Genomic DNA, 15,852 nt, shown 5'->3' with positions numbered 1-15,852 from the left:
AGTGGCGATTGCCTTCAAATGAGCCTCAGATTGCAAGTGTGCTGAGTATGACATATTTGACTTCCAAACAGTAGTGAACTGACTCTGGTGACTTCGGATGGTTTGTGAAATATTTGATTTTGAAACAGAAGGGAACAGTCTCTCTGGTGACTTGGGACGGCTGGCAAGAGCACTGTTCAGAGCTGGCGGTTGTTTGGGTCATGTAACGGGGTCAGACCAGTTTAAGCTGCGCAGCTGAATTTTTTTTTTTTTTTTGCTAGAGTTTTGCGGGGGATATTGCAAGCTGCCGCGTACACCTGCAGGTGTTTTAGCGTCGTCATCATCTAGGTTGACATTGTGGCTACTGACTTTGCCAAGCGAACATACTTTGCACCCACCCGAACTTGAGGCATTACTGTCGAAGCTCGTGTAACACCTTGAACCTCTGCCAGGGTAGCTGGCCGGGATCGTGTGTTTTGTAATCTACTTTGCTCTTCCCTTTTCACTTCTTGTTGGAGGTGTTTCAGTGTTGGCACACGGCTTTCTGGAAAACTCGAACGCATTCTGTGCAAAGTGTTTGTGCCCGTATTTTCCTGAAGTCTTTCAGGCGCTGCAGGCTCGTGTCTGCTAGGCCCTGTGCTTGCAAATAAGGAGAAACCAAGCACGTTTTGCTAATGTTAGGGTTGCCTAAACCTCTGTGTTGAGTGGTGGCGATCGTTTTGAGAGATAGTCAGCCGTGGAAAGGGCCAACAGACAAGGCTCAATCCAGCTTCCCCACTAGAAGCGTAAAAAATTACACCCACCTCCCCTCGCGGGAACCCTGGTGTTATGTGATGCTGAGGGGGGTTCAAGCGCAAGCGGAGAGCAACCGTCGATCGAAAGGCCGCCGGAGAGCAGCACACCGGTTATATGCGCAGCGCGCCCAAAGGAGAGGAGACCGCGGAAGAGAGAGAGTGCCGCGGAATAGAGAGAGTGCCGCGGCTATGACGCAACACAATCTATTTTAATCCAATCCAAGCCAATCCAATCCAATGCCCCTCGCGAGAGAGTGTTCGCTATCGGAGAGGAGAGGGGGAGAGTGGCTGCGGACAACAGCAACGGACGCACACAGGAAGGACAGGGCTGCCGACAAGAGATGCTCTCAGCGTCGCATCTAAAAATGTCCTACCAGTGCTTTTTACAGTAGCACGTGTTACCACTGGTACCTTCTTGAAGTCTGCTTTGGGTAAAACAAAAGTGCCAATTTAAAAAAGCATTTTTAAGCGGCTGCACGGAGATTGCACAATCCGTGATGTCTTGCCTTGGCAGCGATTTTGGGTCAAGTGTTACTTTTAACAGGGCATAGCAAACCATGCTCCATGTCTCTTTGAGAATGTTCTACCTTCATCTTTCTGCAATGTCCACAGCCGGTATCTGTTGTACCGCCTGGGCGGCCGTACCGCAAGCGCCAGCGTGGTGGCCGTGTGCAACGGCGCGTACCGCCTTGTGGCCCACGTCACAGCGAAGCCCAGCTTCGGGGGTCGGGACTTCACGGCGGCCGTTGTCGACCACTGCGCCCAAGAGTTCAAGCGGTGAGTGTGGCACTGCGAGATTTGTGAGCATAGCCAGTGCCGAAAAGCTCGTCGGGCATCGTCACGTAGTTTACAATGACACAAGGTTCGTGCAATGGACTGAAGGGACAGACGATTGATTTTTGTGGGGTGCATGGCCTCTAGATCATGTGAAAGCCAGCATTTGGTATGGTGGGGTAACAACGAGGAATTTTTGAGTAAATTAGCGTAGATAATTTTAATTTGGCACTGATTTTTCTGAAGGCTGAAAACAGGCATCATGTCCTGTCTAAATGAGACACTACTGTAGATATACGTATTGGTTTGAATGTGCGATCCAAAACCGCTTAAAGGAATAGGAGAGATTGCACTTCATTATTTTTTTTAGCTGGGAACATGTCTTCAGGTACAGTGTAGACCCATTATAACCACTTGCAGTGCGTGTAACCTCTTGTAGTGCGGGACCAGATATAATACGGGTTTTTGTGACCACCAGTTTGCCTCCCATAGAACTCAATGCATAAGCACACAGCTTAAAGGGACCCTGCTACACTCTTTGAGTAGTGCAAGTAAACCTGCGCAACGTTTAGATTACTCTGCCAGGAATACCTGAGCCAAATGTTACACGTGCACGAAAAGCGGTGAGCGCGCAAATCGCCGTGAAAGACGAGGAAAAACCAATCATGCTCTCTTCAGTTTTCCTCATTATGCACCCCTGGCATGGCCTAAACGATGTAATTTGGGCCATAGCTGTCCTATTGGTTGTTGCTGGTGAATTTCGCGGCCTATTTCTCGCATTTCCTGTGACGATCCGCAGTCGTCGGTGCTGTGTACCAACCTCTTCTATGCCTGAACCGTTACGCATAGTTTTGGTGTTTATTTTGTGTTTTGAGTGCGCACGCGGAGTTTGAGTGACGGACTCAATGCTCCCCTTTCAACGAGACCACTTGACAACAAACTTTTGTTGCTTCAAAAGCGCCCTACCAGCCTGAGTGCGCGCTTTCCAGCAGGCACCCATGCCTGCTTTTTTGTGGCACCAGACTGGAAATAGACCCCTGCACGTTGCGGATAAGAGGAGAAAACTCCCCCAGCTGTGATATATCAAAGGCCACCAAAGAGAATGCCGCGAGCCACTCCCCTTTCCGGGAGAGAGTGCGCAGCTTTCATCGCACTGTCAGCGGTCGAGTTGAGAGGGAACAGTTATGTGCGATTTGTCATCGCGCGTAGTTTCGGTGATAGTGAACGGATTTTCATAATTTTTGAGGGATGAGATTGCTGGGACAATAGACTGTACTCCAAAATACATTCCAAATAGTCGATGGTAAGTGTTGCAGGGTCCCTTTGTAGTTTTGGTTCATTAAAGAGGCAGCCAACTGATTTTTGTGGAGTATATGCTCTTTATCCCAAATGAACGGGCATCACAAACATTGTTAAACCGAAACGGCTTTGCTGATAGCACCCTAGAAAGCTGGAAACGAGAATTTTCAGATCTACCAGCCTTTTAAGTATGCTGCGAAAATGAATGCTGGCGACCATGACGGTGAGCCGCGTGAAACATGCTCTTATCTGCAATAAAAAGCAGTATTAATTAAGAACATGTCCCCAGTTGAAACAATAATAAAGTGCAGGGTTTGTGATTCCTTTATCCTGTTCTTGAATTATGCTTTGCAAGCTTCTTTTTTTTTTTTTTTTTTTTTTTTTTTTTTTTTTTTTCACACGGCAAATGTGCCGCGGTTCCAGTAGCCAAGCCAAGTTCCTAAAGTCAAATGGAGCTGTTAGTTGAACATGTTTGAAGTTTTACACCACTCTTTGAAATGTCACCTCCGCAAAACATGAGCGAGCAGGAAAAAGTGTCAGGTTAAAAGTGTTTCTGCAACCTTGCTGAGATAAAAACATATTCAAGCTGCATTTTTTGGTTAAAAGTGACAAAAAAGCAAATTCTCTAGAAGACAAGTAGGGGGAGGTGTTTATTACGCGAGTAAATACGGTACTCCAGTTTCGAAACTCCACGTCAGAATCTGAGCGGTGCGAGCAGCCCTGCTTCTTTGAAGCTGAGGGGCAGGCGTATTGGTGAGAAGGCAACTAGGGGACATCCTCTGAACTTGGCCAACCGTTTATTTAGTAACACAACTTGATAAGCAAATAAAGCTTGCTATTTAAATTAGGAAACACTAACCTTAAGTTGACTTAAGTTTTCACATTCATTTTTTGCTATGACTTAGGGCTGCAGCCAGAAGCACTTGAAGGCTACTGCAACTTTCCGCCGACAGGTGGCAGGTCGTGCTTGCCCCTCTGTACACCCCAGCACAAGGAGGGCAAACCGCTGACTGGTTTTTGATACATCTTGCCTGTGAGAAGTGTCGCATGTGGTGTGTATTAAGTGGCTCTCACCGTGACTGTGCGCATGTGCCCTTGCAGCCAGAGCCGGGGAGCCGACCTTCGTGAGAGCCGGCGGGCGCTGTCGCGGCTCTGGGTGGCGGCCGAGGTGGCCAAGCACGTGCTGGCCACCCTGGAGACGGCCCAGTGCTTTGCCGAGTCCGTCTACGAGGGCATGGACCTCAGCCTCAACCTCAGCCGGTGAGCACTTCTCCCAGGAGGGGAGAGCGCACGACCTTGCCTTGTTCGAGACACTGTCGTCGGGGCGAAAAACAAATGCGCCAAGCCTAAAGGGGCCGTTCGAAACAGGAAAGAGATGCCAACCAGTCCAGACGAACCCGTTATTGACATTTTGGCTTTTGAGCACGGAAGCCTTTCGTTGCAAATGTACTATCGGCCAATAAAGTATACGGACCACGGCTTCGTGAAATTAGATTATTTTCTATTTTATGCCGCTGCCAGCATGAATAGAATATGTGCGGCCCGATTTTATTTTGGAATGACTTTCTTGAGAAGTCACTTAAGGGGGCAGTTGGGTCTTTGGGGCCGAAAAAGGGTCAAAAAAAGCGTTTTCTCAAAAATGGAATTTTTGGCCTCCACGGTCATTTTTCTAACAGTCTGTAAATTTCCTCATCAAAAGGCATCATATTTTGTTGTTATTATATTATAATAGCATTTTAAAGTGCACTCTACAGCTCAGTTAGCGCCGAATTCGATGGTGAAACGGCACTTTTCTTGCAATGCAAAGCTAGCATTTCATCCTCAGATGTCTTGGCACCCAGAGCAGGTACAACTTTAATTCTTTTTGCTTCTGATACCAAAATGTGTGGAGAATACAATATAGGAAACAAAAATTTTTAAATGGAGGCTTTGGAAAATTATTATTGTGTTCAATTGGCACCACCTGCGAGCCATTTCTGGCAGAGTGCGAGAGAAGCGAAGTTCCCTGTGTTGTAAAACGACCAAAAATAGTTCAATCAAAAAAGTTCTTCCTATGTTGTATTCTTTAGTCATTTGTCTGCCTAGCCACGTGGTAATTGCCATTCTGAATGGAGTGGTTATTTTGTAACTGTGTCCCAAAATAATGGCAATTAATCATTAATTAACTCAAAATATAATCAGCTTGCAAAAAATCTAATAGGAGATTTGAAATCAGCACCAAAAACTCTATAACGCAGTGCAGTTTCATTAAAATTGGTTGGTAAATAAAAAATATAGCTCTAAGACCAGTCTGCCCCCTTAAAGGTTGCTGGCTAGGCACCTGGCGGAGAAATCCCATCAAAATCTCCAACCCGTGGTCCGTTTACTTTTTTGGCCGATAGTACCCGCCCGCGGCCAGACGGGATTTCGTTACGCTCACGACTTTATTACAGTGGCCATGAAGACAAAGTACAGGTCCAGGTCATTAAAAGGACTGCTTGTTCCTGTTTACAATGATGCCAGCGGTATCGCAAATGTCGAAACAGTGGCGACTCCCCAGCCATTTTTTTGGCAACTTCTCTGTGACACCAGTCTTGTAAGTGCAATTAGCAGTCACTGACCTAAAGCACCGCCAAGAAACTTGACTGGGCGGCAGCAGTATTTATTAAAGTGGGTAATAATATTTTACTCCTGCCCATATTATATCAGCATAGCTTGAAATTTGAAATTTCTTCAGTATTCCTCACATTTCTTTTTTTATTAAAAGCTGCTTCTCGTGACCGGAATGGAGTTGAGTGAGTTGCACTAGTCTAGTTCTTTCAAAAGGAACGAAGCTGTATTTTGTCTTTGTGGCCCTTTAAAGCTGCACATGATGTGGTGATGGGTCTGTGCAGTGCACGTCTCGCGCATCCCGCACCACTGCCTAGTGGCAGCAAGCCCAGTTTGTTGTTTGCACTCGCAGCCATGACAACACAGTGGAGGGGAACGTGCATTCGCTTGTGTGAGTGGTTTCTCCCCGGTGAGGTGTTGCAGTCTTTAGAAATTCAGCTAGTCTGCAATCTCGATTAGTTTTGCATTACAACTGTGCGTCGTCGCAGCAGAGGCAATGCTCAAAAAACAGCGCACCAATCAAGCGCAGCGCCTTCACCGCAAATGCCATTGAGGCATTTTTGAGAATCAGATTGCTGTTCTGATAACTTCTTGTTGCGAAATCGTCTGTTCACTTACTTTTTATTGTCTGCATGATTTTTTCTAGCAATTAAGAACGAAAAATTAGCGTCATCTGCTTCCATGCCACTTTGAGCTGTAGTTGTCTGCACTCTGCAATGAGCAGATGATCAGAGGCCTGCACAGTACTTGCCGCAGTTTTAAAATTCCTAAATAAATTTACTCAGACACAAAAAAGGATGCAAAAAAAAAAAAGAAAAACTGTGGTTGATTTTTATGTTATAGAAATTGGTAAAACACAAAAGTGAAACGTGCAGCAAAATCTGCAGCTCAGCATGATTTGCGGGTCGGCGGCTGTTTTGTAGGTGTGCATCGTGGTGTATCCCGGCATAAAGCACTTTCGTGTTAAAATAGAAAACCAGAAAATGAACAACCTCAAGTATAACGTACTCTTTAGCACTAAAGGTTGCTTCCCCGCAAGAAGACCCTGTGTGCAGGGGTGCACCCTTTACAGGCCGCTTGCTTCGTTGTACTGGCGTCATTTCTGTGACGGATATGACGTCGGTGAAATCTGGTTGTACCCTGGAATAAAACACTTGAGTGTTAAAAAGTAATAATATTGTCTGGAAAAACTATAAGAACAACAACTTAGTTTTTAGAAAGATGTCTGAGTAGCAAAAGGGCCAGTACACTGAGAAGAGCACTGCAGTCAGTGGTGTCATCACGGAAAGGACCCTGTTGAAGGCCTCATACAGCAGTCTAGCCAAGTTTCTAGGGACTACAGCAGTGTCCTTGGCCTCTCAATGTCTCTCCAGGGCGCGGTTCGAGTCCCTCTTGGGTCCGTTGCTGTCCCGCTGTGCGGAGCCCGTGGACGAAGCGCTGCGTCAGGCTGGTCTCGAGGCCTCCGACATTCACAAGGTGAGGCTGCCGCGGTGGTACCGGTACTGCGTCGGTGTGGTACCACACCATTTGTGTGGGCACTGACACCGAATGACCGGCATGCACTGTCTGCTGCCACCCTGCAATGGGGGATGGTGATAATGTGGGTCAGAGTTACACAGTAAACACCAGTAGGCCGCATGCATCAAAAACCGGCCCGCAGTTGGCGCCCCTGCTCTGGGGATAAGTAGGGCAGGGGTGAGACAGCTGCGCATATTGCGCAATTTTGATACAAATTTGTTTTCATGAACCAGGCTGCTCCAAAAGCTTGAAAATTGCAAACATTGCGCCAAACTGCTCCAAAACAGTCTGAGAGCCAAGGATTTTAACGCTCCCGCCAGTTTCAGTGGGGGAAAACGCTTACTGACGGCATAATTTTCCAGCACCCCCAAGATGATCCTGTTTGTAAAGGTTTAATTGATTGACAAGCGGTTACTGCATTTTCGCGCGTATAACCTGCACCAAAAATGCGAAAATTTCACTGGCAAAGTATGGGCCTGGGTAAAACGCAAGGTTTTTCCTTTAGTGCGGCTTCACGGCAGTGTGCATTGTGCCGTAAAGCTCCTTTGCAGCAACACTGACTGAGCCTTCCATGGCAGCGATTGCGCAAAACATACAAGGACAAGGAAGAAAAACAAGGACGAGCGCACTCTAACAACTAAATTTCACGAGTGAATTGCGACTTTCACCTTGCAGTTGGCGTAGTCTACTTGCTAAATATCTGCTTTTTCTGTCTACATAGTTTGGGGTGTGTTGCTTGAGCAGTAGCTTTGGTGCAACATTTCCTATATCAAATGTGCAGGCAATACACGGGGATTTTTTTATTCTTTTCCGGCGGGCTGAAAGTGGGGTGCGGATTGTATGCAGGGCCAGTTATACGTGCAAAAATACGGTATACACCTGGCAAACGCTCACGCATTAAAGAGGCCATAAAGACAAAACGCAACTTTGTTCAATTTGAAAGGACTAGCCTTTGGTAACTCACTCAGCTTCATTTCAGCCAAAATAGTTTTTTCGAAGGTCACTATGTCGGTTTTTTTTTTTTTTTAGTTTTCCCATGGTAAACAAGTGCAAAGTCCTGTAGAAAAAAATACGTATGTGTACTCAGGTGGCAAACTACTGGTGAAAATTGATGAAAAGACGGCGATTTTCGGAGCGCCGTATTTCCGGAACGACATTACTGGGCGCCGCCATCTTGGTGTGGTGAATATTGGAAAACGGGGCCGTCGGGTGAAGCAGTTGCTCGTGGTTCAGGTAGAGTGCTCTTTGCCGATTTCTACTGTGGTTTTGGTTATGGGGGTGGGGTGGCTGGGTTTTCATTTAGTCGTTTGATCTGTTGAGGGAAGTTGCGGGACTCGAAGAACGGGATCGAGTTCATCAAAAACAGCATGGGACCAGCGAATTCGCCGTGTTTCGGCCTCGAGTCAGAGGCGCGGTGCGTGCTTGAAGTGAAATTTCGGACTCATTGCGGTGTTATAATAAAACGCTGAGTTATTGCTGTCTTTGACAGCGAGCTTGCGAGTGGCGGAAATGGGACGATCGACACTGCAGAAGTGGCGGCGCAGGCTACATCGCCGGAAAATGTTCAAGCAGTGGCCGATAGCGGGACGGGCTATTATTGCACGCTAGTAATAATGGTTTATCTATCTGAAGTGAAATTTAATGCCAAGAGGGAGGTGGATAAACTATACCAGCGTTATTCAAATTGCGATTGTAGTGAATGCGCACCTTGGGAATTGAAATGGGCTGGTGGGGTGCGAAGATTGTCATCTCGCTTTGCGCAACTTTTGCCATGCCTCTACAATTGTGTGTAAAGCAGAGTCTGGGATTACAAATATAATAATTTCAGCATTCACATGATTATGAAAATGCCTTACCATTGCTTAGTTTTTCGATTCGATGTTTTCAATGGCACTCCATGCTATCTATGCATAGAGCCTAAGAGTTTATAAATGGCTTGTAAAAAGGTAGTGCAGTTCGCTCCTTGTGATACTCTAGTAGAAAAAAAACTTAATTGAAAGGCTGTTTCAGTGTTATGTACGTTCAAAACCCATTAAAAAGTGTACTGGCCCCCCCCCCCCCCCCCCTTCCCCCCGAGTTGCCAAAAATTTGATTTTTGAGGCTTCTAAGGTGACATAAGATAAACGTCGTTCTTCTGCTCCAAATCAAGGTTCTTCTGCTCCGAAATCTAGATTTCGCTGCTCCAAAAACTGCTCCCAAATCTGATTCAGCTGTCTCACCCCTGGTAGGGGCACTTTGACGAAAGTTTAAGTGGCACGCACGTGCCCGAGGCTGCTGCCGTAATTCATAAGAGAAAAACCGTGGGAACAGAAGTTAAACATCGCCTAATTTAATTTTTCTTAATTTGAAACGCACGCTTTGTAACATTAACGTGTGTTAGTGTTAAATGACTGTTCAGCGAAGTTCAGTTTCTGTCCCCTAGGTGCCACATTGATACACTGGCCCCTCAGCTTGAGTGAAGCAGGGGGCTCACATTGCCTGGATTCTGCAGCGGAGTTTTGTAACTGGTGTGTCTTGAAGAACTCTGGACACCGTTCTGATTATTTAAATTTTCTAACATAAGCTGCTTTTTTTTATTTTTAATAATTAGAGAGACTGGGTTGGGTACTCTTCCGTGCGGTATTTCTGTTGTTGGGGCTGCCGCTCTTTGTGGGCAGGTCTCTTAGGAAAAGGGAGCTAGAATAGACATTGTCATTTTATTCTTCCTGTTGTGATGGTGAAGCGAGCAAACACTTGGTGTGTCAGAGCGAGCATGGCTGTCTGTTATGTGTACCAAAAGGGTCGCGAAGAGAGCATGGTGATTTAGGGGGCAGTTGGGTCCTTGGGGCCAAAAAACAGTCAAAAAAAGCATTTTCTCAAAAATGGCATTTTTGGCCTCTACGGCCATTTTTTCTATCAGTCTGTAAATTTCCTCATCAAAAGGCACCATATTTTGTTGTTATTACATTATAATAGCATTTTAAAGTGCACTCTACAACCAGTTAGCACAGAATTCGATGGTGAAACGGCACTTTTCTTGCAATGCAAAGCTAGCATTTCATCCTCAGATATCTTGGCACCCAGAGCAGGTACAACTTTAATTCTTTTTGCTTCTGATACCGAAATGTGTGGAGAATACAATGTTGGAAACAAATCTTTCAAATGGAGGCTTTGGAAAATTATTATTGTGTTCAATTGGCACCACCTGCGAACCATTTCTGGCAGAGCGCTGGAGAAGCGAAGTTCCCTGTGCTGTAAAACGACCAAAAATAGCTGAATCAAAAAAGTTCTTCCTATGTTGTATTCTTTAGTCATTTGTCTGCCTAGCCACGTGGTAATTGCCATTCTGGATAGAGTGGTTATTTTGTAACTGTGACCCAAAATAATGGCAATTAATCATTAACTCAAAATATAATCAACTTACAAAAAATCTAATTGCAGATTTGAAATCAGCTCAAAAAACTCTATAACGCAGTGCAGTTTCATTAAAATTGATTGGTAAATAAAAAACTAGCTCTAAGACCAGTCTACCCCCTTAAGTAATCCTCTTTTGAGTTATGTTATGTTTTTGTTTGCTTGTGTGCTTGGTTTTAGTTGTACCTGATATTGTTGTAGGACAAGTAAGGCATTCAGTTGCCTTTTTCGGGGCCACAAGTTGGGGTTGCGGCTACTGCCGAGAGATTTAAAAGAAGCATGGAAACAAACAAAAAAAACCTTCATGCTCACAAAGAAAAAGCGTCCCCTCATATTCTCCCCACACAGTTGATTGTGTGAGGCAACATTGTGTAAAACACAATTGGGTCGCATTTGTTTAGGTAGCAAATGTAGCGGTGGCCATCAAACTAATTTTTTTAGGTACATGGGAAACGAGAACACATGACGTGGAGGTGCCACATAGGTAAAAAATATGAGTATATTTTATTTCTCAGAATGTTGATGGCGGTCATTTTCAAGGAAGTCACATGCAGGTACAGACGTTTTCTGCTGAGCAGTCGCGATAAGCTGGCTTTGCCTCATGGCGTTTTTGCACACGCAGGACAAGAAAAATGCACAGAACTTTAGGCCATTTCATTCTCTAGGTTAAGTAGCTTCAATTAGAGATACGCTTTCTCGACACATTCAGGGCCTCTGTCACTTTCGTGCCCAAGTCGCAACCTCTTTTCGTGAGGAAGATGAATATTCCAGTGTGTTCTATAATTGTGTGGTCACCTTTGAAACCATAGACCATTTGAAACATGAGAAGACACACACGGGGACATTCCTTTTCCAACGCCTCGCAGTATACAACAAGCCTTGCGCTTTAAAATGGCTTGTACAGTGTAGACCATTTATAACGTAACCGCTTATAGTGCGGGACCGGATATAACGCGGGTTTTTGTGACTACCGGTTTGCCTCCCATAGAACTCAATGCATAAGCATACCGCTTAAGATGCGGTTGGCCGAAGCACAATACCGTTTATAGTGCGGTTTTTCGGCGGGTCTGCTGATCGACCGGTGCAGCTGGGGCATCGTTTTAGGGTAGCAAAAGAAAAAAAAAAGATGAAATCGGCCATCTGACGCAGCGCGCACCCCTTGCTCTCCTCCAACTTCGACACAGAAGAAAAAAATAGGCACCCTTTAGTTCGCGCGTACGTGATAACCACAGCTGTCCTTGCTTGATGCACCTCGGCAGATAGCGACAGACTCCCCGTCCGCGCATGGCAAGTTGTTTCTATTAATCGTGAACCGCATGGCCCGTTTTCGCACACGTTGCGCGTGCGTTTTTTTCATGCTCGCGTCTACGATTCCAAGCTCGCGGTGGCTTCTTCGCGTGGCAGTGGGAGGAGCCTGACGACTTGCACCAATGGAAAGACGCGCACCTAATGGCGGGAGATTCGAAGCGCTCCGAGCCGGCTAGCCGCGCCAGAGGTGTTTAGGCTAAAGTCCCTCGATCAGATGAAGGCTTACCACCGCTGTATTTTTTGATGGGCACTTTCACAAGCAGCGTGTGCGGTCACATTATCAGCTCTTTTCTTGCATGAGCATCTTCGCTTGCGCCTCGTGCTGCGGCATTTCAACGAGCGGTTAGAAGTGGTCGCTGGAGCTGCCTGCACCGCTTCACGGCCAGTGCTGACGCGCCGCACACATACCGCGCCGCACACATAACGCCAGTGGTGTCCGCGCCGACGTCGCCGCGCCTGCGGCGTGCATTGCAGGTTTTCGCGAGAAATCGCTCCATGCGGTTCACGCTTTAGAACGTTGTGCAGATAAGCCACCGCTCTTTCCGAACAAGCGAGCCGCGCGAAGATTTCCAATACCAGTACGTTGCGCTGATAAGCGCCGCCTTCGGCATCGTGAACACAAGGTGGGGTAAAAAAAAAATCCCGCTGGCCTTTTTTATCATGTCCTGCGGCATCTTCATAGACTCAGAAAACGCAGCTGTGGTCTTTCAAAACACAAACACAACGGAAGTTAAAGCCACACTCGCCGTTTGTAAGACCGCGCTTTTGCAATGTGTGAGACCCTGCAGCAGCCGCTGATGTTAAAAATAATACGAAATAAGGATCCTGCCTTCGTTTTTAGGTGCTGTGCGTTTGGGTGATAAAAAATTTAGGATGACTTGAGAGGTAGGTGGCAATTTGGCTGAATTCGCGCACGTTTTGGTTATAGTGCGGTACCGCTTATAGTGCGGATTTTTGCGGCTCCCGCGACATACGTTGTAAGCGGTCTACACTGTACATTGAGGACGCATGTAGTCTTGGGAATTCCTGTTCGTAGATGCAAAAAATGCACAAAACCCTAGCTATGTAAGCTTCTCTTAAAGAGACAGCCAACCACTTTTTGCAGAGTGCATGTCTTCCACCTAATATGAAAGCCAGCGTTTTATGTACTAGGGTAACCACAAGGAATTTCTAAATAAATTGGTGGACATCATTTTAATCTAGCCTCAAACTTTCCGAAATCTGAAAAAGACCAGGCGCAATCGTGCGTATATACGAACACCTCCTACCTGCTTTCAATGCGCGATTTAGAAACCACATGAAGGAATAGGGAAGACTGCCCACTATACGCCTCGAGCTTTGCGATCGCTGCGCCGCCTGCCGCAGCTTCTCCGCGGTGTTGACGGGATTTGCGCTGCGTGACTGATAGGGGCTCGTGCCGTGTTTTGGTTCTGTTTCGCTTCTTTTCGCCTTTCCGCGCCCTAAAAAAACTTGTTACGGTGACGTCTATAGGCAAAGGGTACGTTTAGGTCATTTAAAAAGTAGCTGCGTCTTCGTAGAGTACGCGATCGCCTGCAAGAGCTACCCGGGGACGCGGTTCTTCGCGCTTCGTCGCCGCTCTTCCGGGCGTCGGCGACGGCAGCAACGTATCACCCCTGTCACCTCCAAAACATCAGGCACAAATGAATTCTACTGTCGCCTCGTTTAGACCTGATACTGGCACAATGAGAGGTTGGCTTTATTTTGCTGCGTGGACAACGAATGCGGCTTCGTTTGGAATATATACATCGCAGAAAAATATGTATCGGGGATGTGATTACCCAATCCAAGACAATAACTTATGCCTCTTATAAGATATAAACCCTGCGAAAATGTTAAGTATATTCCAAGCCTGTGCGTCGTTAAATATGTGCCCACACACGCCATATAGCAAGAACCAAGGCAAGTTAATGAAAGCACGGAAAAATAAATGCTGTGCAAGTGCGGAATTAAGAAACGTAATAGCTCTAACAGAAATGAAAAAAAAACAAAACACAGTGCAGCTTCTGACATGCTAAAGACGTTCGTCGAAACTTAAGCCAGGTAGGGTTCAGACCAACTATACGCGAAATGCACCGCTATTTCGTGAGACATCGGCGGGGGGGAGGGGAGGGGGACGCTGTGTACAAATGAGGAGCGGAATCAAGCAATGAACGTTTTAGTAATCACACACAAATCTCGCGTTCACTTTCCTTTTGTTTTTCTACTTCAACAAACAGCTTATCGTACGGCGGACGCATCTTTGGAAGTATACAGGGCAGGCTGTTCAACAAGCGATGAAAGGTGTCGTTGGAAGAGTGCACATGTGGTATGTGAGGTCCTCTGATTTTGAGTTTCTGCTTTATTCTGCAGGCTCCCTGTGCCATATGACGATATTTCGAAGAAGGATTAGTCGCGGGCGCGGATTATATTCTAAGCCCGTCTCCGCGCTGCTCGCAGAAGATATATGTAGCAGATGAATGTTTCCGGGCGCTCACCTCACGACAAGACGGCTCTGTCGTGTGCTGATCCCCGAGTATAATTATGCATTGTCCATCGTACTTTTGTTGAATATTCCGAAATTACCGCAGACTGGCTTGTAAATGGTGGTGATCAATATCTGAGGTATTTATTAGCAAACGTAACTGGCGTGCTGTCAGGTATGAGTGCTCCGCTGATTGCGAACAAAACCGATTTAAATTGTAGTGTATAGCCGTATCATGAACATCTGAGGACCCGTTGGTTACGGAGACACTGCTAGTAAATTCAGGTCAGCGTAACTACAATCGACTCCATCATACGCCCGTTCCGCGACGCTGGCCTGTGAAACACACCTGGCGCTTATACAGATCGAATATACCACACTAAGGTCGCGCCAGAAACATTTATACTCTCGTAAACACACCCGATTTGACAACAGAGTGACTGCTCCACATAAACACTGATTTCAAACGCCCGCAAACGGTAAATCTCAGGCGTGAACGTGCCGCAAAAGCAGCGGCGGCACTGGGGAGCCGGACGCGGACTCCCGCGCCTGCTTTCGAAACGGGTCGCTAGGGGGATTTCAGTGGCGCCCCTACAGGCCGCGCTCGAGGCGTATAGCGGTTTTAGCTGGAAACAAGTTTTTAAATACCTCATTTCATCTCGCATACAGTTAAAAAGTACACTGCCGCACGGCTCACTGCCATGGTTTCCAGCATTCCCTCTGGCAGCAGCAGACTGGTAGATCTAAAAAATTCCTCTTTCGAGCGTTCTAGGGTCCTTTGAAGGAAACCGTTTTGATTGTTCAAAATGTTTCCAAGTGGTGCCCTGTTGTTAGTGGTAGAGAGTGTATGCTCCACGGAAAGCGGTTGTGTGTCCCTTCGAGTGAGAACTCGCGTGCCTGCCCCCAACAGGTGGTGCTGTGCGGGGGGTCGACCAAGGTTCGGAGGGTGCGGAGCCTCCTGGCATCCCGCTTCCCCTCGTCGCAGCTCCTAGACAGCCACAGCCCCGACGAGGTCATCGCCCTCGGGGCAGCCATGCAGGTCAGTGGGGTCGCTTTGGTGGTTCTCGGGAAAGGCTTGTTGGAAAAGGAGCCCATCAAAGGATATGAATACTCTTTTTCTTTAGTGGAAGAGAGAGAGAGAGAGAGAGAGAGACGTCCACTTTGAATTTTTCAAATGAGCACTGAGGCCGAGAAAGGAAAAGTGAACAGCTTTATTTCACACAATAGCTGTTTGTAAAAACAATGTCACAAGCACAACCAGTGGTGCTTGGCTTGTGTGCCGTTTGCGTGTGCTCTCGTCACTTCATATAACTTGCTGTTTGGCCGGTTGGTTCATGATTTTTGAAAAAGGATTGCAGAAAATACGCACCAGAGAAAGAAGAACACTTGTCCTGTCTTTTTTTTGTTTGTCACTTTTTTTTGTTTGTTTTTTATGTCTCATCAATTCGTGTGTTCTGCATGAGGGGTCACGGTCCAATTTGGAATGTGCACCGTCTTTGCTGGTATCGGCCGTTGTACAGTTAGCTCATAGGAAGAAATAACTAGCACGTATCTTGCTGCGGGAGTGCAGATAAGGTGTTGATGGACGATGCTGTGCCTTTGCTAATGAGTGAATGCCCACTGCTGGGTTGAAGAAAAAAAAAGGAAACAACCAAGCACCGTAGCGCTCCATACTAATATTATATATACTGCAATTGTGTGCTGTTGTGGGCACCA

The 15,852-nt window shown here is 46.5% G+C and overlaps 1 protein-coding gene across 1 annotated transcript in view; it reads left to right on the top strand.

The window, feature by feature from the left end:
- LOC144158642 (heat shock 70 kDa protein 14-like) overlaps positions 1 to 15,852 on the top strand; it is a 50,408-nt gene that overhangs the window by 25,292 nt on the left and 9,264 nt on the right. Inside the window, exons 7-10 of the mRNA XM_077689675.1 lie at positions 1,386 to 1,550; positions 3,948 to 4,106; positions 6,809 to 6,911; positions 15,047 to 15,175. Of these exons, the coding sequence (XP_077545801.1) occupies positions 1,386 to 1,550; positions 3,948 to 4,106; positions 6,809 to 6,911; positions 15,047 to 15,175 (556 nt within the window). The remainder of the gene's footprint in view (positions 1 to 1,385; positions 1,551 to 3,947; positions 4,107 to 6,808; positions 6,912 to 15,046; positions 15,176 to 15,852) is intronic.

The sequence above is a fragment of the Haemaphysalis longicornis genome, unplaced genomic scaffold (assembly GCF_048455015.1).
Source record: "Haemaphysalis longicornis isolate Haplotype H1 unplaced genomic scaffold, Haemaphysalis longicornis Haplotype H1 scaffold_10, whole genome shotgun sequence".
Taxonomy (NCBI): Eukaryota; Metazoa; Arthropoda; class Arachnida; order Ixodida; family Ixodidae; genus Haemaphysalis; species Haemaphysalis longicornis.
This window is presented reverse-complemented; position numbering and strand designations above follow the sequence as displayed.